At 41.9% G+C, this 27,976-nt stretch overlaps 1 protein-coding gene across 5 annotated transcripts; it reads right to left on the bottom strand.

Annotated features, from left to right (window-relative positions):
• Positions 1 to 2,192: 2,192 nt before the first annotated feature.
• Positions 2,193 to 27,976, bottom strand: STON1 (stonin 1). Of its 5 annotated transcripts, none has more exons than XM_040553785.1 (4): positions 27,681 to 27,976; positions 14,931 to 16,897; positions 6,344 to 6,546; positions 2,193 to 5,978 (listed from the first exon to the last, which is right to left on the bottom strand). In XM_040553785.1, exons 2-4 carry the CDS (start codon positions 16,846 to 16,848, stop codon positions 5,904 to 5,906), a joined length of 2,196 nt encoding a protein of 731 aa, XP_040409719.1. In that variant the 5' UTR covers positions 16,849 to 16,897; positions 27,681 to 27,976; the 3' UTR covers positions 2,193 to 5,903. The 5 variants fall into 5 exon arrangements, with proteins under 5 accessions (XP_040409719.1, XP_040409716.1, XP_040409715.1 ...); XM_040553782.1 differs by lacking the exon at positions 27,681 to 27,976 and adding an exon at positions 25,709 to 27,098; XM_040553781.1 differs by lacking the exon at positions 27,681 to 27,976 and adding an exon at positions 23,991 to 24,562.

Raw genomic sequence — 27,976 nt, 5'->3', positions numbered from 1 at the left:
CATTTGGGGTAGTGCTGCTTAAGGGCACCTCAAGCATTCATTTACTGGACAGGTTTTAATTTGTAATTATTTATACTCCTCTTGGTACATGATGTCTGGAGAAGATTTATTTTTGGATGATGAACCTTTATTAATCATTTAAAAAAAATACCATTTTCAAATGCCTTACCTCTAGAAACGGAGAGCCCTCAGCCAACTCAGATGCTTGGTAGTGAATGCCCTCTCCTGTTAAAATCTAGTATTGCTGCTGTAGAGGAACATAAATAACCACAGGTCTACACAATTCTTTCTTAAGGCATTATTTTACAACTACCATCTTGCCCTTCTTACCAAGTAAATGTAATCACTCTTAGAAGGAAGTGGTTGCAGGATCTGGGCAGTCCCTATGCAAATGCCTCGACGTGGTCAGACCTATAATTTCATTTTAAAGCTATTCTCTGTAACATACTGCCTTTGTTTTCAGCGGTTGATTCTTATATATATGGCACTGTAGTATCATAACCAATTTTATAAATAGTGTGATTTTGTTACAAGCTCCATCATTTCTTTTGGAGTTCTCAGACAGGTAACACTGGGACACGTTTAATAAATGGACCTCTCCCATTTATCATGTGTGACTCTTGTTTCCTCAAATGCCTCCCTTTTTACCTGATTTAAACAACTTCAGAGGAACTGTAGAAAAAGCTGACCCTTAGTTTAATTTAATGACAAACTTTCACGACATAGGGGAGCACAAGAAGGGCTCTGACCTGCACAACTGCTGTATAAAAAAGGCACTGCCGATGAATTGAATACACTGAATAGCTCTGTACAGCTCTGCTCCTTGATACACCCAGAGATTTTTGTAGCGTGATTAAGCCTAATTAAGGATGAAATAAACCTTGCCTCTCCTAAATATTCAACCTCCCTCCCTCTGTCCCCAAGAAAAGCTCCAGTCCTGCTCTTGGGCTCCCCAGCTCCACACTCCTGTGCCTAAGAGATGAGCAGGACGAAGAGGCACTAGCTACACGCATGTTCAGAACCACACAGAGTCAGGGTGCGGTGGGAGGCTGTAGGTGGAGGCGCCTGGAACATTATTATCTGAATTGGCTGCTGGGAGTTTTAGAGTTGAGCAGATGGTTCCTCAATGGTTTTAATCCAGCAGTTGGGCAGATGATTGCTGAAATCCAGCAGTTTGAGTGTGAAGTTAAGTAAAGGAAGAACGGCATGTTTTGCTCAAGCCCAGTTTGCTATGTCTAACTTTGCATTTAATAGTTTAGAGAGGGATAAATCTGAGCAACCACAGAAGCCCTTTACACCAGCAGCACTTTTTTGCAGCACCAACAATTTGCTACTGCTAAAATCAGTCAGGCACATGAATTAGAAACAGGTGATTCAAGCACAGTCTGGCAGTAACGTTTTCTTGTGCGTTGCCTAATTGATACCAAGTCAACTCTACTGAAGAATGACAGACACATGAAGATTAAGCTGCACTGCTGTGTCGAGTCTTGGAAGCATTTATGTGAGGACCCATTGCTCAAGGATCATTTTCCTTGGGCTTCCCTTCCAGAGCAAACATTGTGGGATTCCTGCTCTCCTAATACTTGACGATATGCATCATTTCACTTTTTTTTTCCTCCTCCTCCAAAGTCTACTGAACAGATCTACCTGAAGTGATGCAAGCATTGCACATCCCCTTTAACAGTATTAACTACATAATCAGCAGCAAAAAAAAAAAAAAATCAGTAAATAGTTCTGTGGAGACGCTTTTCATTTGCACGCTATGACTTTCCACAAAGGGGGCTAAAATAACCTTTTATGTTTTTGCTTGAGACAGTGGATTGCTCCCTCCATTTCTGATCTCTTCTAAAGTTTGGTGTCAATGTTTACATTTAGGAGGTAAAATTGACTCAACATTACAGATGAATGGAGAAAAGAAGGTCCCACATTAGAGAGCAGTCCAACTAGGTTACAGCAGTAACATACCTCTGCACATCATCAGGATGATACCAAAGTTCCTGCTTTTAATCTTGTATGTTCAGCTTTCTGTGACCAGCATTATTTAAGGCTAAGAGTGATGTCCCCCATTCATACACACAGAATTATTTTTTGTAATAAACTGCAATACTTGGTGGTACAAGATCAACCAGTTAATTACAGTAAATGTAAAATGAGCTTGATAATTTTTTAATGAGGGGACAAGAAACTGCTAGTTTGAAATACAATTTTATTTTTCTAATCAATATGTAATCTACAAAGTGTTATTACAAGATGATCAGCATGATCTGCTTATATTTATACAGACAAAAATAAAATATTTTCCATTAAGAATAACAGCACTGCTTCAGAGTTATCAAAATTACAGCTAAGAATTACTAACTGCAGCAGTTAATTACTGTGTTTAGTCAACAAAAAGACAAATAAATGTAAAATGATGTGGACACCAATACAGCAGCTAAGAAGTCTGTCAAGTAAAATAAATGCAGCTAAATGCAACATGTGAACACACGTTTTCAGATGCAGAGTACTTCTGGACAACTAATATTGAGTCTGGAAAAAAGCACAGAGCATAAGGATGACCATGGCTTGGCATCACGTTCAATGGAGTGCACCATCATCCTCATTTCTCAAGAGCTGCTGCACAAAGGCAGCCAGAGCATCATTCCCAGTCACTGCAAGGCTTCAGCTTTGACATCCAGTAACACCTCCTGTCCTCGCTTTTGTGCTCTCTTCTGGTTGCAGTAAGCAAGCATTGAAGATTGCTTATTTACTAGCATCAAGAATCTTCTACAGTGTTTTTTTTTTTTCCTGCCCGTTACAACTATTCTTCCTTTCTTCTTTTTTTCCCACTCTCCTTTATTCTTAGAGGCTTTGATGCAGATCCCATTTTGTCAGTTTAAAGACTTCCATTGACTTCAATGGGTGTTTGAATCCAAAATTACATCAAATACAATTTACCTACACTAACACAACTAGCATAAGAAAGATTAATGCAAAGAAAGTTTGTCAGTTTGAGCAAATACAACACTTTTTAAATAAACACTTTGAAAATAGCCGTTCTCATTGATTTACACTTAAAATTTAGAACACACCAACTGTGCTTCTCCTTTGTGAAGGAAATACAGATAATATCTAAATACTGCCCTGCAGTAAATGTTAGTGAAGTGTCAGCATCTTATGTGACCTAAGCAGTTGGAAGACTTTCAGTGAGTGCAGGTGCTAGCTGTGGACATGCAGAGAACAGATATGTGTGAAACCTGGTTCCTCGTATGATGCCAATGTACCTCATGGGCTATTTAAAGCCCCAGTCCTTCTGCCAGCTGGACACTGAGCACACATTTTAGCAACTGTTCCTCATCTCCCAGAATACAGTTAGATGACTTACTGCCCAGATTTCTAAAGAATAAAAACCAGTATGTTTACTCACTATCGCCTGCTATAGTGTTCATAGAAAATGTTAGCAAATAAGTCTTAAATACAGAGAACATTCATTCAATTGGTTATACTCAACGGCATCAGAGAATGCAGAAGAAATATTATAAAGGGGAAGCCAGGGTGTTTCTGCTTTAGCAGGTTGCAGTACAATAGGAAGTTAGAATTGATGAGGGGGGAAGTCAGACAATCCAAACTTTCTTTCATTAAAGTGCCTCATATTTTTAAATATTCTGACAGCAAGGTATACAAACAGCAGTTTGAAACTGAACAGGGTAATTATTCAGCCTTAGGCTTCACTAATTGTCAGGTTTAAATTGAAAGCTATGCATTAAACAGAGTAGCTTTCTTCCAATACAGGAGTATTTCTGTGGAATGGATTCCCTGTGATCCTGATCCAATTCTTATTAAAGTAACAGAGAGTCTGGCAAGCCTCAGATGGAAATCCAAGATTGTGCTACACAGATAAAGTTGTAGCTTGATCTTTTTATGTTAACGAGTTCAGTAAGGCTGAATGATCATTTGCACCATGTGGACTCACTACCAAGAAAGATGAATTAAAATGCTGCTTTACAGCTCTGGTATAACCACGGATTTAAGTGAATTGCAGAGCTCTGCCGTGATGCCAAGCATGAACATTTTGCCCTACTATTGACTGTGCCACTCAGTTTAGCTGAGAAGTAAACAAACTGAAATTGAATGTGAATAAAAACAAACCAAACATGACTTGAAGGTGCTAATGGCTACTAAAGTCAGAACAGGGATGGAGGATGCAGCATCTGAGACATATTTGGATACCTACTGTACTCAAATGCTTGCTTAGATTTATGATAATATAACCTGCTAATAAAAAGGATATATAGAGAAGACAAAATACCATAATAGTCTATTTGAGGCTTTGGCAATGTAATACCCATAAAAACCTGCCCCCAGGACTTACTATAGAATCTATTACGCATTTCATTCTCAGCTTCCAAATGCGTGGAAAAGTTTATTGTGGTGAACTATGTTCATATTATGGCCTTCTGTTTCCTCAGACTGGTAATTTTCTCAGTACATATCCCACATTTTTCTACTTTCGGGGAATAACATTTATCTGTATTTTTACACAGTGCTCATATAAACAGTTACAAGCTGTGGCAAAATATAAAGTAAGACAGTGTATTACTGTATTTTTATTCTCCAATAATTTCAGTTTGAAGTAAGGATAATTTTAGGAAAGCTGCAGGAAAAAAGTTATCACAAGTATTTTTTTAATTTATCAGATTTTTTTAACAGAGCTGGAATTACAGCCTGCATAAAATGACTAAGGGGATAATGGCTATGTGGAAATGCTAAAAAACCTTCCTAAATTACAATAATAGGAAGTTAACACATTAATATAGGGTTAGTAGCTACCCGCTAAAATGTCACACTTTCAATTCCCTTGCAATAGTCTATTCCTGCATTGTTTCCCCTCAAAAACGCCATTAGAGCCAGCAGCATGATGAAAATACCTCACTTTCCATGCATGAAAAAAAAATGCCCTCTGTCTTGAAGTTCTTCAAAGCAGCAATGCAGCAGCTTCTGCAGTTTCCAAACCAACATCTGGACCCTAAATCCTAAAGGCACAATCAGTAGCAACTCACCATTTTTTCAGCCTGTGGGCTGGTGCAAATTATCAAAGCTTCATCAAATGAAATGGGAGTGGACCGATTTATGCTTGATGAGAATATGCCCCCTCACTTGCTGCAACAATGGAAAAAAAAAAAAAAGCCTGATGCTGGCACAAACATTTTAATCACATCTACCATATGTTCTTTTTTTTTTGCCCAAGAGATTACTTTGAGTGAACCTATAAAAGTGCTGGGGAGGAAACACTCGCTGCCACAGAAAAATGAGGAATATTATTGCTGAGGAACTTTTCCCATTTTACAAATGAAATCACCCAGTTTATAACTCATTAGTTGAGGCTCTCATAGAGAATAATATTACAGCTTGTTTTGTTCACATAAATTGAGGAGAACAAAAACACGGAGGACATAGATTTTCAAACGCCACTAAAAAAAACTGTAATTGGTCCTGCTGGACCTTACACATATGCTGGTCTGCGCATAAGTGCTCTGGCAATTTGTATTGCTGAGCATTGTATGTCCAAGTGACATGAACTCTTTGAGCAGTGTCATTAGGTTTCAATATGGACTATGAGATCATTCCCAAGTCAGAGATATGCAACAGGAAAAAAAATATATTACAGTCAAGTAAGTGCTCGCATCCTGCAAATCTTTGCAAGTAGACTTTGCTCATCCTGTTTTTCCCACGACGGGAACCTGACTTGAACACAAGCCAATCAAATGAGTGCTGATTTGCAGCAACAAACCCATAAGGACTTAAAAATATATTTGATGACCTAGTTTAGGATAAACACGATCAATGCGCTTTTTCTAACAATAGAATTTCCAATGTGAATTGATTCCTACTAATATCATGGTGATGATGCCTGCTGTTCTCCTTCACTGCATTAAGCAGTTGCCAGCCTTATCTGGATCTTCTCCATCAAGCCTAATCCACTTCTTTTCAATTTCAACCTGTAGTTAGAAAACAAAAAACAGGTAGAATTAGCAAACAACGGGGGGCACTAAAAGTGTGATTTGCAGCAATGGCACAAATAAGAGCTTTGACACAGAATCAAAACATTTCCAGACTGAACAGATTTCAAAACCACTACTCCCAAACATAGCTCACCGAGGAAAAATAAGGCTGCATTTGTCTTCCAGCATCATCTTTGATGAGACAAGGAATTATTTTTTAATGATTCTTTTGCTTGAAGTCATTATCACAAGCACATGCAAGATACGGTTAGAATACAAAGCAGATTTGCTTTGTACATACTGTATGGAGGGAGTGGGGTAGGGGAAGAGAAGGAAAAACTTGGAAAAACAGCCCTGGATACCTGGCAATTGTAAAAAGCTTTCTGAATCACATGTTTCTGTGGCTGCACATCACTCTCTAAGCCCAGTGACTTGACTTCTGTTCCTGATGCACAGGTATCATGAATGACAAACTGTACAGTAGCAAATGGGTACCAGTCAGAAGGTATTTCCTGGTCTGATCCAAGCTCGAGTTTGTAAGACAGGCTGTGTGGATGATCTGAACCTTGGAAAAGATAAAACACAACAAACACACACAAAATCAGTTAATTATTTTTGCTTTGTTCATAACGCATGGTTAGTCTGCTGGCAGAAGACCACAGCTCTATCTTTTATTAATGCATAGCTGTTACATAGTACATTATTCTATCATCTTTTGCTACTTCAGCACACTTTCCACAATGATTGTAGTTTTACAAATTAATTTACAAGTGATTTAGTAGATCCTCTCAGCTTCTGATTAAGAAAAGAGTAGTACAAATGTAGGGAAATGGCTGCTAAATTCAGACTATTAGGAAAGAATCTCAGTTTTCACTTCAGAATATATTTCTTACTTTACTGTTACAGAAAAATAAAAACTGGAAGACCCCAGCTTAGCCAAGACACAGATGCCTCCCTGTGTACAACCAGGGCTCTCTGCTGTAGGAATTTTCCTGGGGTGTTCCTTTCAAGAGCTAGCACTATCTTGTGTAACATCATTACAGTCTGTCTACAGCAGGAAGATAAAAGTATGGCTCAGACTGCAGCTCAAACAAGGTACATCCCAGCTGCCAAGATACAGGCTAGCTGGATTCCCTTCCTAGCTTTGTTTCTGCTTTGGGAAAAGAACATAACCCTGCTTCTTCTAAAAGAAAATACTGCTGAAGTAACTGTCCCATTATAATGTGGAAATGGCATGGAAAACCATTGCTCCTTCACCTGGCCCACAGGAACACCAGGGTGAAATGCCTGCCTTCCAAAGAAACGTCAGCAGAATCACTGCATGAAAGCAGTATAATAGAACGAAAAGAACCCTTTCTATCACATCTGCATCTCCAAATTCTTCAGGGCAAAAAAGTAGCAATTTCGTGTTTCCCCTCCTCTCCAGGATTTTAAGCATCAGCATAAACAACAAACTACCATTTGGCTGCAGGCAAAGAAAAGCAGAGAAAGGATAGGCCATATTTTGCTGAAGGCAAGCCTGGCAGAATATATTTTTTATCCATTATATTAAATGGCATCTCAAAGTTCAGGCAAAAGTGTCCCATTCTTACTTTCTCCAGTGGCAGGAATCAATTTTGCATCCAAATGAAGAAAATGCTAAAGATGGGGCTAACATACACTGAGCTTTATCTATCCCATAGGAATCATCCACGTAACATTCCATACTCAAATGCTCACAGGCATTTGGCAAGACAAAAAATAATAATAATAAAGTCCTTCCATAAGAAGTAGCTGAACTTGCAGCAGTTTCCCTACAGCAGCCACATCATCTCCAATGCTCCTAGGAGTCTTGGGCTGGGCACATCCTCTTGCATGGCAGTTGGAAGCTACATATGCAGCAGCACCTTGTCTGAATTTCCCCCACAACCTGCCTCAAAGCCTGCCCAAGCCAGGCCATTTGCAATTTTAGAAAGTAATTTACGTTTGATAGCTTTTGATGGATAGAGTTCTGTCAAATATACTGGTCCCTGAGTTCACCAGAACAAAGTTTAATTCAATAAACTGCCCTCCAGATTTCATCCCAACTCTGGAAGGAAGTTAAAAGGCCCCCAACAATCCAGGGTTAAAAAGCATGAAATTCATGTTTGTCTTAAACATACTCACTAAAACAACCTTTTTACTTTTTTGTATTGGCTACTAAAGTATTATTAATATAATTAAAAATCTCCTCTCTCTTCCTTCCTTTGTTCAACAACAGTTAAAATTTGACTGCCTGGAAGAAAAGGTGAGGAATGGGGAAAAAGGAATGAGAAATCTCCTTTGGATTGTCAGCCCCTGAACTTCAGATGGTGTGAGGGGGACAGAATCTCTAACTCTTTTTCTCCTCCACATATAATAACAATAATCAACAATTTAAGAGATATTTGCTGACTGCAAGTGTTTTTCTGTCAGTTCACCCAAAGCCACACAAACACAGCAGCATTGTTACAGCCACCACTTCAGACAAGACTATGTCTGCCACTGGACAAGTGCATTCCTGCACTGTCTGGACTCTCTAAGTGGCTGGTTTACAAGCATCCACTGCAGGCTTGCTTCCAGCATATACAGCATTCAGTCCTTATCCTAAATGTTTCTTCTGTAACTATTTTTAATGTTAAGAGATCTGAACCAGATTTCAGAAAATAATTCTATATACACAGCAGATGTTATCTTGCACCATGGGAGAGTATCAGCCACTGGCTATGAAATCCCCCAGGTTTCATTACAAAAGTGTGCGTCATACTGCACAGGCAGCAACTCGACCCTAGGCAAAATAGCAGCAGTCGTAACACTAGATGGCACATGGTAAGAAGAGGGTTTCGCTCAGCTTCTAGGGCTATGGCTGACCAAGGATCTGAGGAGAAAGGTTTTGTCCAGCAGCATCTTGTTTGGAGTCCATTTGTGGTAGAAGGAAAAGGCTGTACACATCTAGGGACTTTTGGAGATCAAATTCAGCATCTTCCTGCTGTGGGAGGGAGGCCTATGAAGAAATGAGTAGTGATGGGAATTGTTTGGAAAAGTATTTTGTCTTCCAAGAGTGGGAAACCACAAAATTGCTTGGCATTCTCCTGGACAGCTATCTGATGGTAAATGTCTCACGGCAGATGCCCACTTGATCGCAGATGAAGGCATAAATGAGCCATTCCTCATGGCCTGCTGCTACAGGGTCTCTGTTAGACATGGCATAGTTATGGTTCAGGTATCACCTAACACTTAAAAAGCCCTCTGGGCTTACATTCCAGCTAACATACACTGTGAGAGGCAGAGCACTCAATGTCTTAGTGTTGGGATCTGGTAAGTTCTGGACCCTTTCTTTCCCCTCAGAGGTAGCCTGTAAAAGCAGAGATGATAGTTTTGGGATCTGGATTAGGCTACTGCCCTGGGTTCTCTGGAGCAGCCTCCCCTGAACCCTTTTAGCTACCCCCAAAACACAGAACTCCTCCCAGCCCACCTACCTCCCGCACAAGATCAATGCCAGAGGCACTCACCACTTCACTTGCAAACAAGTTCCTCTGCCCACCACAGAGCCATGGTAGGAGTATGTAGCAACCCCTTCCCACCAGCTGTCAGACAACAACATGACTACCCAACACTTCAAGAGATGGTGAGCATTGCCTTAGTTTTCTCCTAAAACCAGCTAGTGTTTGTTACCTCTGCTCCACAAAACTATTGCTTCCCAGCCTTGTGCTACACTGGAGTTAGAAGAAAGAGAGGTTGCATGTGTAAGACTTTTTCCAAAACAAACAACCAACATCAACGATAACAAAACCAGCAATGCTGAATAAGTGAGATGTTGGCCAGAACCAAAGAAAATGCAGAAAGATGAGTTGGCTACAGCAGGCAGGATGTACGTCTTTACAGTTGCCCAGTGAAAGCTAAGACATGAGCTTTATTGTTAGTATATTATGCAGACGCAAGGCTAGCTAGCTATCCAAAATGTACCCTTTCAGGTATCATGGAGACATTGACCATCTGGCCTGATGGAACTGAATCACTGCTGAAAGGTAACTGGACAATTTAGGGAGATAACTGAGCTTTTAATGGCTACCTTAGGAGACAGAAAACACGAGTCTTAGGTGTCTAGGCAACTTGTTACAACTTTTTGGAATTGAGACACCTAAGTCTATCCCTATTTCACATGTGACGATCTGGCAAACCCAAAGATGTTTTAAATTCTTGCTCCCTTCCTTTGAAGAACAAACAACAAAAAAAACCACCATGCTATGAAATGAGATTCAAACCATCACCTAGCATTCAGACAGCACTTCACAAAAAATTAATAACCTAACTTTGCTGCCTTTACTCACACTATTTAGCACTCAATCACCTGTATGAGTAGCATTCAAGCAACCTTATCTGAGGTGGCATTGCAGGAAACACCACAGGGTGCAAATTTGCACAGCAAGAGATTAAAACGTAGTGATTACAAGACTAATGTCTCCCCAGCTCCCCCAGGCAGCACACATGCGTAGCTTCTCCAGCGCAAAGACTGGAGGCAATACTGTGCTGAAATCATTATATATGTAAGTGCAGAACATTGTAAGTCCTGCTTTCACAAAGTATATATTCACACGATTTGCAGAAACTTCATTTGAGCAATTCTTCAAACTCCAAGCCTTCTAAACTTTTTTTTTTTTTTTTTAATTAATACTAACACTCAGGCTCCAAACTCTCCATTTATGTATCTGAATAAGCACAGGCAGCTTTTAAAAATCTGGGGTATCTCACAGCCGACATAGACTTGGCATGGCCAGCACTCTTCCAAGGAAGCAGTTTAAAAGATCCAGTGGATACTAACATATTTCAACGTATAAACAATAACATTTCCTTCCCCTCTCCCTCCCCTTATTTTTTCTAAGCCTTGAATAAAGGCTTTTTGAAAGCAAAAGCCTCAGCATATTTTTTCTCCTTCCAATAAAAGTATTATGAATGTTTACATATTTCTATTAGTTTGACTGTCTTAAGATTTTTGCCACAACTTAGGAGAGTTTTATTTTTTAAAGCTTGAGTGTGTGCAGAATATTTGGTTAAAGGCTTTTAAAATTGACCAGGCAGTAATTCTACTGAAATGTTTCCTCAAACACATGAGCATTTCAAGGATATAGATGATTTTTCAGATATCAGCCAGAGGAATTATTCAACCATCAGAAGTTTAAGCTGATGTAGAATGCCACCAAAAAAAAAATAGTTCTTACTTTCAAACAACATAAATCTGAGTTTAATTGTGCACAACAAATCTTAAGATGAATGAACTGTGCTCTCCTCTGTCCTCCCAGCGGCAGACCGGGACCCAAGAAGGAGATGAACAGATAGGTGAACAACTGGCTATGTGGCTGGTGCCAGGCTCAGGGTTTTGGGTTCTGTGATCTCAGACGCACCTGGCCAGGTGGGGAAAGAGTGCTCTGGACAGCAAGCTGGCTGGGCTTATTACGCAAAAATAACAGGAAGGGATTCTATAGGTACACTGGCCAGAAAAGACAGACCAAGGAGAGTGTACCCCCACTGGTAAATGAGAAGGGAGAACTGGTAACAACAATCATGGAGGAGGCTGAGGTACTCAACAAGTTCTTTACCTCACTGCCAGTCAGCCTTCTCATATCTTGAGTCCCTGAACCTCTAGGCTGTGGCTGGGGGAGCAAAGTCCTTCCCACTGTAAATGAAGAGCAGGTTCAAGACCACCTGATGACACCGAACAGGTACAAGTCTATGGGGCCCAATGACATAGAACCCAGGGTTCTGAAGGAGCTGGCTGAAGTAGTTGCGAAGCCTTTCTCCATCATATTTGGAAAGTCCTGGCAGTCAGGTGAAGTCCCTGGTGGCTGGAAAAAGGAAACACCACTCCCATTTTTAACAAGGGCAGAAAGGAAAACCCAGGAAACTACAGACTGATGAGCCTCACCTCTGTGCCTGGCAAGATCACAGAACAGATCCTCCTGGAAGCAATGTTAAGGCACGTGCAGGACAAGGAGGTGATCCGAGACAGCCAGCATGGCTTCACCAAGGGCAAATCATGCATGACCAGTCTGGCGGCCTTCTGTGATGGAGTGACTGCATCAGTCGGCAAGGGAAGACCAACCCATGTCACCTACCTGGACTTCCATAAGGCCTTTGACACGGCCCCACACAATATCCTTATCTCTAAACTGGAGAGAGATGGATTTGAAGGGTAGACTATTTGGTAGATAAGGAATTGACTGGATGGCTGTAACCAGAGAGTTATAACCAATGGCTCCGTGTCCAGGTGAAGGCTGGTGACTAGCAGTGTCCCTCAGGAGTCCAACTCAGGACTGTGCTGTTTAATAACTCAGGTGCTGTTTAATATCTTTAGCAACGACATTGACAGTGGGATCGAGTGCACCCTCAGCAAGTTTGCAGATGACACCAAGCTGAGTGGTGCAGTCGATACAACAGAAGGAAAGGACGCCATCCAAAGGGACAAGGACAAGCTTGAGAATTGGGCCCACGTGAACCTAAAGAGGTTCAGTAAGTCCGAGTGCAAGGTGCTGCACCTGGGTGAGGGTGATCCCAGACATGAGTACAGACTGGGAGAAGAAGTCACTGAGAGCAGCCCTGCAGAGAAGGACTTGGGGGTTCTGGTGGACAAAAAGATCGACATGATCCTGCAGTGCGCACTTGCAGCCCAGAAGGCCAACTGCGTCCTGGGTCCAAAGGAGGGCCATAAAGATGTTTAATGGGCTGGAGCACCTCTCCTATGAAGAGAAGCTCAGAGAGCTGGGGGATGTTCAGCTTGGAGAAGAGAAGGTTCCAGGGAGACCTCACTGCAGCCCTTCAGTACTTACAGAGCAAAAAATATTAAAAGCAACCCACACAGGCAGTCCTGTAAGTCTTGAGAAAGCACACCCCCACCATCACTTCTGGCTCAGCTTCCTGCCTTGCATTAGTCCAGCCGCTGCTGCTGCGCCTCTTCTGCCCCCACCATTGAGCAGAACATGACATACCAAGGTAGCAAGCAGCATGCTAAGTATAGGGCTCTTCTCCAAATAACCAACAATTTGGGGGGAACCAGGAAAAAACGTATGGCATTGGCCATAGCTAAAGGCCAACCACAGCTTCTTCCAAAGCAAAGGAAGGGGAAGAACCAAGATGGTGTTAACACAATGTCCTTTCTGAATCTGACCACTGCAGCATTTGTGCCCTCTCTCGCACTGTGCAGATCAATAGAAACTGAAAAGCAAAACTGCTCGAGGTTCAAAAGACCTCATCGCCTAAACAAGACCCAATGTACAACACGGAAGGCACTGCTACTTCCATGCAGTATCACTAGTAAAAAGATTCATTGTACTCTGCCAGCAGGCATGCAGTAATTCATACTCTCACAAACACCACATTAGCATGTTGATGCCAGACTCTCTGGAATGGCATTTTAATACCAAAAGCAATCTAGTTCATACGTAGGCTCAGGATAGTATTCCTTTTTCATTTGCTCCTGCTTCAGTTTTTCTTTCAATCTGACACCAGTGACATAAGCAACAATCAGAATATGAATCAAATATATATTCAAATATATATATATATTCAATATATTCAAATATGAATCAAATATGAAACTGTAAAAAAAATCTTAAACTACCAAGGAGATTTAATATAATTTACAGGTAGTTAAAAATGAGAAGAAAGTAATCCACAGGAGGTTTTGTTTGCTTGTTGGGGGGTGTGGGGGTGTTTAATTGCTTTGAATGCAAAGTCTCACCTGCTCACACGTCTAGCTGTCAGAAGTAGTGAGTGGACATGTCAGATTAGTACGAGCATACCTGAAACCAGGAATTCAAAGACTGAATCTCTTCTGGACATTTTAAAGTGGTAGTTTGTCCAGACAGTCAGGATGTTACATGACTAGCCCAAGCTATTTGTAAATACTATGCACCTACTGCCTTTTTAAAAGTACAGATTTTGCAGATGTTTTAGGCAAATACTTTAATAGATGCCCTTGTCTCACACAGATCCCCAAAGTCTCACATACATAAAATGCCTATCCAAGAAAAGGATCAAGTGCCTTCACCCTACAGAACTTAAACCAGAGTGATACTTTTGTCAAGATCTTGCATGCCTTTAGAAAAAGATGACGTGGCCTAGTAATGATTGAACATGATTAAACATGATTGAAAACAGGAATTTTAAAACCATATATTTATATTTTCCTGCCCTCCAAAGTTGTCTTTCCATCAGTTAATATAAACCAACTATTTTGCTTAGAGAAAAATTAGCAATTCCGATGTGCATGACTATAAACTTAACTGGCTTTACTGCAGCAAGTATCTAGAGAGGTATTAGCACCACAGAGAAACAGGAATAAAGTGGGAGACATTTTTGGCAGTGCAGTTATTGCCATGAACATACCATCTCAATACACAAACCCATAAAGAGGCAGTAGATAACAGCCTTTGCAGAAGCACAGTCAAGTTGCTACAAGTTTGACCACAGCACCTTCTAGTTATATATCATACCCACCGTTTTTCGAAAGATGCTAGAAATCCAGGACACAACAGTTCCAGTACCACCTTTTCTATTAACTGTATGACACTGGGAGAACAAATCATTTCATCTACCAGCGTTTGCTTCCCGTCCCCGCACTGTCCAGCACAAACCTGTGAAGCATAAACCCTCCCATCTATTTTTTACTATAGGCTTGAGGTTTACTCAGAACAATGAGATCCACTTCCACACTACTGCACCCTTAAGATTAGTGACAGTAATACATCTGCCTCCATTGAATTAGGAAAATGCCCTTGAAAAAAAAAAAAAAAAGGCTATTTTTTCTGAAAGGTTAGTCCAGCTTCCACCAATACCACCAATATAGACACAAATCAGAAGTACTGAAGCTGGTGGAGGCACAGAAGCATAAAAACAGGGCAAAATCCTGAGAAGACGCATACCCAAACCCATCAATTTATAGCGCAAATTATTTACTTGAGTTTTTATCTGGAAGCCTGTCTATCTTCCACACAACAGCCCTGTAGGCACTTTCATATTTCGCTGTTCCAACCGAGACTTGTATTACGGGATCAGATTCAATCTCATGTAAAGAACCAAGGCATGTTCTTCGATTCATTTTTGATTTTAGGGACTTCTGCCTTTGGAGGTTCATGGTCCAAAGTGCTTTGACCCACTGAACAGGAACTGGAAAGCGTATCATAACATTTTCACAGTATTTCACAGAGGGTAAACGTGTTGTAGCTGAAGACATATTTATAAAAGCCTGAAGTTCTACATATGCCCCCTGAACCACTACTGCAGCCTTCACAGAAAACGGAAGGTCTTCTCCTTGATACTGTGTCCTGAAACGCATTAGCTCCAGCCTATAGGCATCAGGGGGTATAAACTTAATAATTCGTGATTGCTCAAATTCCTGTGTTTTGACACAGCTATGGAAATAGCAATCAAGAATATTGATCCATTTCTTCTCTGCATCCTTCTCAAAGTAATGCTCATCCCTCTTCTGGAGTTCCAGGTCGTTCAGAGTTAGAAAGCAGTCAGTACTTCCATTCACAAAACACAAACAATAAATGTGTGTGATGACAGCACTTTCTACAAGCTTTCCTTCTGCTTTAGTGATTTTCCCCCAGAAGTTATCCACTATTTCTAGAGTCATTTCTTGTTCTTCATAATTTCTCCTTTGCTTAGAAATGGTAGGAAGTTTCATAAGCTCTTCCTCAACTGTTACAATGAAATCAGTGAAGTCATTATAATCCGTGGTTCCTAACTTTAACATCTGCTCAACCTCCGGCTCATGGATCACTTCTACTTTGGGATGATACTTCCTTTTCTCCGTGTAAGAGACACACTCAATCTTCACCGTATGGATTTTTCCTGAAACATTATAGCTCTCTAGTTTGGGTTCGGATAGCTTACAGTGTGGCTGCAGCTGGAATTCTCTGAAAGGTTTCTCAAGGCCCTTTTCATAGTACATCTGCAACACACCTCCTGCAAGAACCCTCAGGTAAATAGGACCCCATTGCCGAGATGACATCATGTTCTTCTTTTCAGGAATGCGCAGCATGAACGGCCATCCATCAGCTTTCCGGCTCCTGAACAGGCCGTGAGGAACAGCTGGGGACTGCTTGTGCCACGCGTGAGCACTGGAGATGGGTAAGCTTCCCACAGCGTCAGAGCCATCAGCCTGCAGGTGTTCGAGCCTCTCACAGATGTAGCTGAAGGAGCCCTGGTTAAGGCTCTTCTGATCATGGTAAACCTCTTTTTCTTTAGAATGACAAATGCCTTTGTTAATCGCTTTGTCCTTCCTGCACGTGTTAACATTAGCTGGTGATGTGCTGAGTAAGCATCCTTCCCTCCAAAAGGGACTGGAAAAGCCACAGTCACTCTGGAAGTGGGGGAAGCGCCCCAGTGTCAACGACTCTCCTGACTTGTCACCTCCTTGCAGATCAGGGTTTCCCTCATCTGTTGATTTGGAGAACGAAGTCTTAACTGGATTGTCATTAGTCAAAGGAAGGCTGCTGGATTTCTGCAAGGCGAGGGAAGAGCAAACCCCAGGTGACGGAAGGTTAACATTTGATGGCCATTCAGGAATAGGATACAGGATATGAATCCCAGGGTTCTGGATGCACGGATTGCCTGGGTAGTCTCTGGTTGGTGTGGTCAGTGGAGAGTTACAGGGGGGCCCAGGGCTTAGGTAGAAGTCAACTACAGGAGACGAGAGTGGAGTACTGCCTGTAGAAGATGATCGACTTGAACATTCATGCACGTTAGAAAGACTGAGTTTAAGGCCATTTGCTTTACAACTGCTGTGATTATCAACCAATTTCTGAGGTGACTGGAAGAGTGGCTCGTCATCGAAGGTAACCCAATTGGTTGGATTTGTGGAACACATCTTGTAGGAGAAACCTGAAGCACTCACAGATATATCACCCTCAAAGCATCTATAAAGAAAGAACACACACAATCAGAAATCAATTCTATTGAAAGACAAAACCTAGAAACCCAACCCTTACAATACTCAAACCACACAAAGCTTAAAATTTGCATGCAGTTTACAAATCATATAGAATCACAGAGTGTTTTAGATTGGAAGGGACCTTAAAGATCATCTAGTTCCAACCCCCTGCCATGGATAGAGATGCCACCCACTAGACCAGGTTGCTCAAAGCCCCAACCAACCAACCTGGCCTTGAATACTTCCAGGGATGAGGCATCCACAGTTTCTCTAGGCAACCTGGCCTGGTGCTTTATCACCTTCACAGTAAAAAAGTTCTTTCTTTTATCTAACCTAAACTTACCCTCTTTCAGTTTAAAACTGTTACTCAGTCAAATGTACTTTGTGTGTTACACGTCTCTGTTCTCTTCAGAGACCTCTGACTTATGCTCTCAGAGATCAGACATGTCACAGTAAAGTTAGAGGAGGGGTGGAATGGCTTATAAACAAGCAAGAGGTAGCTATAAGGATGAGCAGTGCATCCGCTGTTGAAGGGTAGACTGTAAGAATCTGGAGGAGATACAAGCTGTTGAAGCACAAGTCAAAGCCAAGTAAGTAACAACATATGCATCTGCCAAGCACTGAATTGGCTGGTGTCCTGGAAAAAGCACCAGGCTTCAAACGAATTAATGCACTTATCAAACAGAGTAACTTTGGTGAATTGCACAGCTAGATGTCCTCTGAGCAAGACTGTAACCAGTAAATAATTGTCTTGCCTTTGTTGTTCTAAACCATGCACTGAAATGTAAATGCTCATTGTATCCTTATGCAAGATATGTCATCCACAAAGTTCTCCTCCCCACTGCTCCCGACTAATGCAGAAGTGAGAAATAAATTGCTGTTGACTGCAGAGGAATCCAGTACAATGAAGCACCACAGGGCCTACATAAACATCGTTCATTTGAAAAACAGTATTCTTATTGTGTTAGAGTGTGTTCGCATTTGCCGGAAAGCACAAGGAAGGCAGAGTTCATGTGCACAAAACCACCTGCACACATACTACTCTGTTAATTACGGTTAGATAACAATAACTTAGAGCCATTCTCCCTCATGCTCAAACAGCCATAGTCAAGCCATTTCTTAATTGCACAGCAAGGATGTACGCATATAATCATGTAACCACAAATGCCATTCCTCATCTGCAGCGTTTAGAGAACAGTCTGTTTCTAGAGATGACAAACTTCAGCCAAGTGGAATCTTATCCTACGAGTCATTATTTTTCAAAACTTCTCCCTTATTTCTTGGCCAGCTTATAGCCTTTAAGAAAGCATCATAAACTGACACAAGACACTCACCCCGCTGTTGAACAAACAAGGGCTTGGCATGGACCCTTTGGTCCTTCATTATTTTTCTGAACTCTCAACCTTTTTGTTCAAGAAAAATATTTGCACTATGCTAGTTATTTTATAAGTATTCTCCTCCCCACTTAAAAAGAGAAGGAGAAAATGAGCAAACAAGTTACAAAGGACAATCACAGCTCAGACACAAAACTACTACTGTATCCTTCGCCCACTCAGTCACTTCATCAAAATCAAGTGCGGCAGTGGAAAGAAAAATCAAAGCTCTTTGGTCTCATATTTGGTCATCATGTTTTCTTCCTATTTCACAGCCTTCTCCTCCGTCCCCTCTGCAGTATTTACTGACTGCTTCTGCAAGCAGAAAGTATTGATGTTTTCAGGCTTGCTCCATCCCCATCTGGCATTTATGAAAGACAAGTGACTGCCAGCCAGAGAAAAATATTGAGGGTGAAAAACCACGCTGAGCAAGGAGACAGAGATCTTCTTGCTGCCTGGGCTCCATGGATGTAGCTGAACGGAAGTGACGGTGCAGTCAGGAGCCTGACAAAGCACAGCCTTCCTGTCTCGCTGCTGCAACACTGAAGGGGCAAATCACAAAAACTTGAGATCGTGCAGAAGAGAAAGAAAATATAAAACAGGAACATTTGCAAACCTTGTTTACAGGAAAAAATATTCATTTTCCAGTGCATTTCCCTTTCACATTTCAAGTGAAGTTTTTCAGTGCCCTTTATTATTTCCAGATGTTGAACTATTTTTTTTCCAGCCTCTGTTGCTATTCAGCCTTTTTAAAATGTGATGTTGCAGATTATTCAGCATGTTTTTTCTGTTACAAAACACACTCATAAAGATGTTTGAAATGTAACTGCTATATACTTAACCTCAGTCAATAAATGTCTACGAAGGGAAACACTTTGGCAGATGGAGCTCTCATCTGCAGTTACAATATCATTCACGTACCTGTCAAAAACTGCAGCTTTCACCTTTTATTACTTGTTAAGGAATGTATTTAAAAAAAAAAAAAGATACTGATATTAAAAACAAACAAACAAAAAAAAAAACACAGGCAAGAAGCAAGTGTTGAAATAGATAGCAATTCCACTGCTATTGCTCACTAATTACCGAAAGCAACTACTGGGAGTGGAGAAAAAATCCAAACGGATCTTTAAAAGCTATTTTTGTAATGTCATGCTAATATGATGAAATGCACCCTCTCCTCTGTTACAGGCAGCACCACTCATCTAGTACTTAAAAGAAAAACACACATTTATAGTCTTACCTACTTTATGTAGTTTGTTCTCGGATGCTTTTACATCTGTACGACACAATAAATTAATCCTGTCTCTCAAGTCCTCTTTTGTTCTAAAAAGTGCTTCAAATTCCTTCTTAAGAATTAGCACATTCCTCCTTTAAAAGGCATTGAAATCAGGCTGTAAAATAGATGTCGTTTGGCTCCAAAAAGCTCCCTTGGGACCCAGGTAAGCATAACCCAAATACTTTAGGTAACAGGAAAACGATACAAGATGCCATTGATCTCTCTGACCACGTACGCTATGCAGCCCATAACATCTAAATTACAAGCACGTGTGGTATGTCCTTCAGATATGTGACAGGAAATACCATTTTTAGAATATTAAAAACACAAACAAAAAGCTGGCTGAAACATCAGCTGATCTTTAATTTGACTGCAGCAAACTCAAGAGCTGCGACTCAGCTCAACCCATCGTGTTCTGCCTGAAAACAATCTTTGCATTTAGCAAATTAACTCAGTCCCTCAGTATTTAATGAACAGAAGTTGCAGCTGTAACTTCTTCATTTTGATACCTCGAGGATGTAAGGAAGAGGATTCCTACCCTATTATTGAGAGATTTTATAGGCTGCAGCTATTACCAGGTCCTTTGCTGCTTCTAAAATCCCAGATCAAATCTGCAGCTAAAATACTACTCAGCTTCTGTGCCTTGCGGGGGGATGCCGCTATCTGTTCCTGAAGCGAGAGGGTAATAACTTGCTTGCTGCAAGGTGCAATTGAAGGTATCGACTATGGTATTTTTAATCCAGATACACCTTGGTCCTCAGCTAGTTGAGGATGGTGACATCCTCTGGTTGTGTCTCCACCACCCCGATGGAGCAGCTTCTCATCACCTCCCTTACAGCAGGGAAGAACCAGCACGTGAGCCAGTGCTGTCCACAGCCCAGCACATCACAGAACCCAGACCGCCTGGGCTGTCTGCAGGCTGAAAAACACTGGGGGTCACGCAGCTGCTAGTGAACCCCCTGAGCATCTCAGTCCCAAGGTCTTCCCAGCTTCTGGCACCAGGTAAAACCTTCAAGCGCATCCCTGTGGATTTAAACATGAAGGGGCTGGTTGCAGGACAGTCTCCATCAGAGCATAGCTCCCACAACGGCAGCTCGCAACCTGAGCTGACTTGCTTTCACAGGATTGCCTCCTGGTTTTATGTTTGTTTTTCCTTTCCTTATTTTCCTTTTAAAAATATTGAAGAGGAGAGGGGTCAGTTAACGGGGAATAAAAGGGAAACAAGACCCTTTTGCAAAACATAGAGTAAGTGAAGGTAATGTTTGATAGAGTGTATTCATATTCCAAAATACACAGAGAAGCATAATTACATAAATACATTCATTGTTACCTCTCTAGCTCCAGAGACTATCGTGCCTTCAAAAGCATTAGACTTATATACAATCTTTAAGTAAGTTCTCTTTGTAACACCTGAGCACATCTCTTAGGCATGCTACTTCCATGGTGGGATCTTACTAGGCAAATGTCAACATTGCACATTAGTTCAAGCTCAAAAAAAAAAAGCAGATTTAGCAATGCACATATACCTACACACACTGTAACGAAACGGTTAAATAAACCCTTCAAAACCAGCTGAACTCTTGGCACAAGCTGCTCCATTTGTGGACAACACCTGGCAGTTTTATTTCTGCCCTGCCAGAGAGACTATGGCCCCCATACATTAACGCATGTAAATGATATTTCCAGGAACATCATCATCCACTCTCCACATGCTAACTAGAAATCTAATGCAAAACTCTCCATACTATGCATGCCGCAGTAAAGCTGTCCCATAATGACACCATATGAGTTGTTACTGTTTATTGTATAAATACGCAGACGATTCTTAAAGCATTTTGCCATAAAGCGTAATGGTTTCACAGGGAAGTACAAATTCTCTGCAGTTTAAGCAATAAAGCACATATGGTATATAAAATAACCTAAACATTTGTAAGTCCTTGTAATATCCAAGTAAAATATCGCAAACGTATCTCTCAGTTTTACAGCCATATTCCTTTATCACCATATAGTTTATTACTTAACTACACAAAGAAAAAAATGAAGAACACCTTCTATGTAAAACGTTGCTTGATTTATGCTGATTTGCCTCAAATTTTGAGACTACATATGGCTGCACTTTTATTTAACTCTGCTCTACGTCTCCTAGACAGACAAAAAAAACATCTACAATCTATACATGTGAAACAAACACAAGCAAATGACAAAACTGACTGTGAAAAATTGGCTTTCATTTGTGTTTTGGATATATACGTGAAGTCTCCCACTGCATCGCTCATTTCATTACTTTTAGAAAATAAGTCATTGGCCTAAGAGTCAAAAATACACACAGACTTCAAAGCGTAACGTGAACTTGTATTTACAGCGTTGGCTCCGCAGAGCATGGGCGCAGCTGGGAGAAGCTGTTCATGTGGGATTCCAAACTCCTTGTGCCAGGAGCACAACCTCCATGTGAGGCAGGAGTAACTTGCTCTGTCCTGAGTCACGCACAGCTGACAGATCCAGCTGCTGATACTGCACACACAAGTGTGAAAAAATTAACATTTTTAATTGGGGGTTGGAACTAGATGATCTTTAAGGTCCCTTCCAACCCGAGCCACTCTATGATTAATAGCATCAGCACAATGCTGCCTGTGTCCAGCAGGGCTTATACTTGCAATGGGAATAGAGCAAATCTCACATCTGGACATTGTCTATGCTGGGGAAAAAAGGCACCCAACATACAAACATTGCAGCAAACATAGAAGGGTAAGAGGTTATTAGGTTATTACAATGTCAAGTCCATGTATTGGCCCAAATGCGCTGTCCCTGAAGAGCATCCAGCACTCAGGACAAACTCTGTACAGCGGTGCTCAATGGAGCACCTGCTTCTCTGCACCTCTGAATCATGTCTCATGCCTTAAAAAGCTGCAAACAAATAGTAAATTCGCACACGAGGGAAAACCTACAGCAAGCTTTCAAAATAAAATGAAAAAAGCAACAGTGCTGCCAGATTCTCATCTCTAATATCTACTACAGGCTGCATGGCTGTTACTGAAGAGGGTTTCCCCCAGAGAAGCAGCTCTTCTTGCTCACTACAGAGCAAGGCTAGACAGTGACCTTCCAGTTCATATTGAACAGAATAATTTACTTGGAAGTGCATTATCGATCTTCAAAGATCACCGAGTCCAACTGCCCAACCACTTCAGGGCTAACCAAAAATTAAGGCACATTAATAAGGGCATTGTCCAAATGCCCCTTGAACACCGACAGGCACAGGGCATCAACCACCTCACTAGGAAGCCTGTTCCAGTGTCTGACGACCATGACAGTAAAGACATGTTTCCTAATGTCCCGTCTGAACCTCCCCTGGCACTGCTTTATGCTATTTCCTTGTGTTCTATCATGGGTTACCAGGGAGAAGAGATCAGTGCCTCCTTCTCCACTTCCCCTGCTCAGGAAGTTGAAGAGAGAAGTTGTATGAAAATTTAGCAAAGCTATTCAAAGGCATTTTCAATTTTGCCATGGAATAACTACCCCAACCTTAACCAGTAGGTGCTGTGAATGAACTCCTCATGCCTGGATCCACCCTAACAGACCTTCCCTAGCATTCAAACGTGAAGTAATTGCAGAAGCTGCTTCAAAAAGACAACAAAACCACATGCATGACTGCCCTTGAGCGTAATGTGATCAGCTTAAGTTGATCTCCCCGTATGCTGTAAGCCACGATGCCCACAGCCTCCCTCCTTGCTCCTGTGGTCACGCAGCCAGGGTGAGTCACACGAGCTTGCTCACTGATCCAACTAAATGCACGGCTGCAGGGCACACCAGTTTTAACGTGAAGATGGCACTCTAGAAAAACAGGAATACTCCTTCAGCCTGCAGATACATTATAAAACACGTAAATCAATGACTGCAGCAGCACAGAGAAGTCAGTAAGAAGCCCATCTCCACCAACAAAGCATCCAAGAATCACAGGCTTACAATGAGGATTCTAACATAAAGAAAAAAAAAGTTTTCCCAATCCACAGGTACACTGAACTCTTCTGTTTTTGAGGAAAGGTGATCATATCTTGCACTGTACCACACCACCAATTCTGGACTGGTATTTAAGATAGATCCAAAACCATAGACTTATGACTAACCCTGTTCTTTACAATTAAAAGGTAATGAGAATGACAAAAAAAAAAAAGGCTAATCTCTGATTTATCATCTAGACTTTTTATTAAAGGCTTTGATTTATCATCTAGCCACAAGAATGGCAACTGTCAATACTCAAAACAAGTCTAAGCATCTCTCTTGGGTCCATTAATGGTTCTCACTTCTCAGTTGGTTCCTTCAGAAGACTCAGGAAGGGTACCCATGAACAGAGAGGCGCTGGAAAGGCCAGGTCTCACTAACATATGCTTTTGGTAGCACACACTTCCGTGCATCCTTGGACTTCAGGTACATACCTGAGCACACGGTACGGGCCATCCCCATGCTCATGCCCCACTCGCTGGCAAACAGGTGATCAGAAGGGAAACATTCAACAGGACAGCATCCACTGTCAGAAGCGGTAGGAGTATTTCTACTAAGTTGGCTGAGAACAGCGTTAAGCCATAAGAACCCCAAAATGGAAATCCATGTAAAAGCAAACACCTTTAATAGAAAAAAACTCTCTTTTCCTAGAAGACATAAAAACAAGTTTGATCAAATCAGTACGGTAACTAGTAAGCATTCTCTTCATCACTTGTTTTCTTTCTTTCCATTGTCCATTTAGATGAGACATATAAATCATCTTTAATTCACTTCATGCACATGCTTGCTTGTCTCCTTTATACAGCACACCCCTCCATGGGGCCTCTCTTCTCTATACAAAAAAAAAATCACCCCAATTAGAGGATAAACAGGGGAGAAGAAGCTGAAGTTCCTGCTGCCATCCAGTCCCCTCTCCAGCATTGCCATAGCGACTGCACAACTCGTGCTCCGCAGGCAGATTTTGGGGAGCCAGTGAGCAGTTACAGAAGAGACTCATGTAAACTGTTTATTGACAGTAGCTGACATTTTACTGCATAGAAGGCTTTTTTGTTGGTTCCCCCCTCCCTTTTTTTTTTTTTCTTTAAACCATAACACAGTGCTCTGGCCTGGAAAAGACGGGAAAATAAACTTTTTTTTTTTTTTTTTTACAGTACTTCTGCAGGTCACCAAGCTAATGGCATGTCACTGAATTTACTGAAGCATCCTTAAACTGTGTTTGGGAAATGAGTTATCATTAGGAATGCACAAACATCTCACACAAGTGCTCTGGTCATGGCAGAACTGCAGAGGGCTTCAGCAAGTAGTTTGTTTAACTTCCAAACTCCTCCCCATGAGCAGAGGCAGGGATTTATAACACGCTACCGAGCAGCAGAAATGCAGTCATGTACAGCTGTGTCATTTCTCTAAAATCAACAACCCTATTTTAGAATTATGCAGCCCTCTGGATGAAAAATAAAACCAAAACAAAACAAAACAAAAAAGTCCTGAACGCCTTGGCACACAGATTGCATATCAAAATGTTAAACAGGCCATGTTTAGAAACAAATTTAAAACTGGTCCTCAGCTAGTGTTTGTAGTGTCCCTGGGAAGCCATGGATGAAATGACACAATGAATACATGATGAAAAAGTATGCTTCAAAACCTCCTTCCCCAAATGTAAGCACTGAATAACAAGAAGCAGGGAAGCTATTTGAAATACTACACTTAGCATATTCACTGAACCACACAGTATACTTGGGGGGAGGATGGATGTAGGGATGGGGGGGTATATTCAGAGTCAGTTTTTACATCAGCATTTACATCAGCATTTTTACATCAGCATTTACATCATGCTCATATTATGCATGAGCATACCTCATGTTTTAGTGGCCAATAAACAAGTGCTAGTACCTTCCCAGAGATTAACACACCACACAAAATTTGCAGAGCTCTTAACGTGAAAAGTACTGCATGGAAGCTACTGCTAACATTTTCTGACAGGCCCATTCTCTCCTAAACTGCAGGATATTCTGTTTCTCCCTGTCACAAAGCCTGAACATTCATACTAACAAGGCATATCATAATTAAATCCTTACTGCTTAATTGAATAGAAATATTTTTAATAGCTACTGATGACAGTCATGTCAGAAAGTACGATTCCTAATTCACTTACCCAAAAAATCCTCATCTGGATTCCTCTCCAAAAGCACCTCTAAGATAGATGTGGACCCCATGGTATGGACCCATGTTTGGAGCAGTGCTTGAAGAGCTGCTGCCTGTGGGCATCCCCAACAGGATCAGTTCAGAAGGATGGCATCCCATGGGAGGGACCCCACGTGGAGCAGGGGCAGAGAGTGACCATGAAGGAGCGGCGGAGACGAAGTGTTAGGGACTGACCCTAGACCCCATTCCTCTGGACTGCTCAGGGGGAGAAGGTAGGATAGGGTGGACGGGGGGAAGCTGTTTGTAGGTTGTTTTTAGTTCCTCACTGTTCTAGTCTGCTAGTGATAGGCAATAAATTATATTCATCTCCTTATACTGAGTTTGTTTTGGCCATGGCAGTAATTGGTGAGCAATCTCCCTGTCCTTAACTCAACCCTCGAGACTTTTTCCATCGTGTTTTCTCCCCCACTTCCTCTGAGGAGGAGTGAGAGAGCGGTTGTGGTGGAGTTTAGTTGCCCAACAGGGTAAAAGCATGATGCCAGAGTTAACATTCATGCATGGATAAACTTCAGAGCTTGCATAAATTTGTTATTTAGAGATCTAGATTTGGGTAGCAACGTCCAAAAGCTGTCCCATTAAGTTTATACACCCCAATATTTTTTGAAGGGATTGAAAATAAGTGTATGTGCAAAAGGAGAGAGGAAGGAGGAGAATAACCAGATCAGATCATGAAACAAGGACCCAATACCTGCGTCTGTCCAGAATTTCCCAACAGCGCAAGGTACAGCTTTAACATCAGTTACATATAAGTGTAAGGTGTGGCCAAACTCTAGTAGTACAAACTACTTCTGTGCTCTAAACTAGTTACAGACTAGTTATATGGTGTGGTGCTAAGCACTGCTCCCCATATAGCTACTCATACAAGCAGTCAGGGAAGTAGGTAAGCTTTTTTTCATAACGTTTTCTTGCCATAGGTACATTTTCAATGCAGTAAAGCAGACTATTTGATGTTTTGCCTTCGGCTAACTTTCTGCTTTTATTACACATGTAAAAAAGCCATGACCTCCAGACATGGAAAATGGAGCTAACAGGAAGGTGAACAGTTCATATGTAAGAGCCTCGAGCTCTGAAACTTCTTTTCCCTTCCCCATCCAGATGTTACCATTCTCCCCCAAAAAGTTAAGTCCTGTTTGCAGAAAAAACAGGTTTCTGATGCACTCTGCATCAGTGAGAAAACATCCCAAACCAGGAATGCGAGCGTAGACATTCGTAACCTAACTTTTAGCGTGCTTCAATAAAATACCCCAGTCAGCATTTTTCCTAGCACATTTACGAGGTGCTCTCAGTTGTCGCAAATAGCAGAACACCTAAATCTTTTAAAAAGTAAGAATGAAAACTTTACTGAAGAGACCCCTCTCCGTGAATACTTAGTTAAAACCAGAAAGCAAAAGTTTTCTGTAGTCTTTGTCACCTACACTATGCTTGAATTGCATCTCCAGAGTTTGCACGGAGGGCTTATTTATACATACTGAGTGCAGTCTTACCAGCTCAGACACGTGCCAGCGCTGCAAGGCACATTCTTCAGCTGGATCTGCTGGTTTGTTTTCCCAAAGCCCTGTGTCCTGCTGAAATTTCTGCACCAATAACTTCAAACGCTGCGAGCACACACACACAGTTTAACATCACCAGCTGCATTACTAGAAAACATGAGAAAAGGCTCCAGGAGTTAATTTTGCTTCAAATAGCACACGGAAAAAAAAAAAAAAATAAATCCTCGCTGGCCTGGCTCCCTGCTTAAACAAGGCGAAAGTCCTGGGAACTCGGGGGATGCCCGTACCCAGCCCCGCAGCTCTGCGCCCCGGCACGCCGCGCAAACCCAGCCCCTTCTCGCCACTTCGCCGTCGGTAAACAAATAAAGGTAGAACTCAGTAATTATTAAATCCCGTTCTTCAACCAAAAAACAGAGAACCTCACCCACTTACCCCGCTCCAAGCGACCGGCTGCGCCTTAACTACCGGGAAAACGCCGCTGCTGACGGCGACGCCGCCGGCCCCGGCTGCCCTCCGGCGACCCGCGGCATCCGCTGCAGCCGCCCGGGCAGGGAGCGGGGCAGCCTCCGGCCCGCCCGGGAGGGAGTCACCGCTGTCGGCAGACACAGCCGGCACCGGCCGGGCAGGAGGCGACGGGGGACCGGGACCGCGACCGGGACCGGGTCCGTGCCCAGGCTCCGCCTCACCGCCCCGCCCCGCCCCGCCCCGGCCCGGCCCGGCCCGGCCGC

The sequence above is a fragment of the Cygnus olor genome, chromosome 3 (assembly GCF_009769625.2).
Source record: "Cygnus olor isolate bCygOlo1 chromosome 3, bCygOlo1.pri.v2, whole genome shotgun sequence".
NCBI classification, from domain to species: domain Eukaryota; kingdom Metazoa; phylum Chordata; class Aves; order Anseriformes; family Anatidae; genus Cygnus; species Cygnus olor.
The sequence above is the reverse complement of the archived record's forward strand: the minus strand, read 5'-3'. Positions and strand labels throughout refer to the sequence as shown.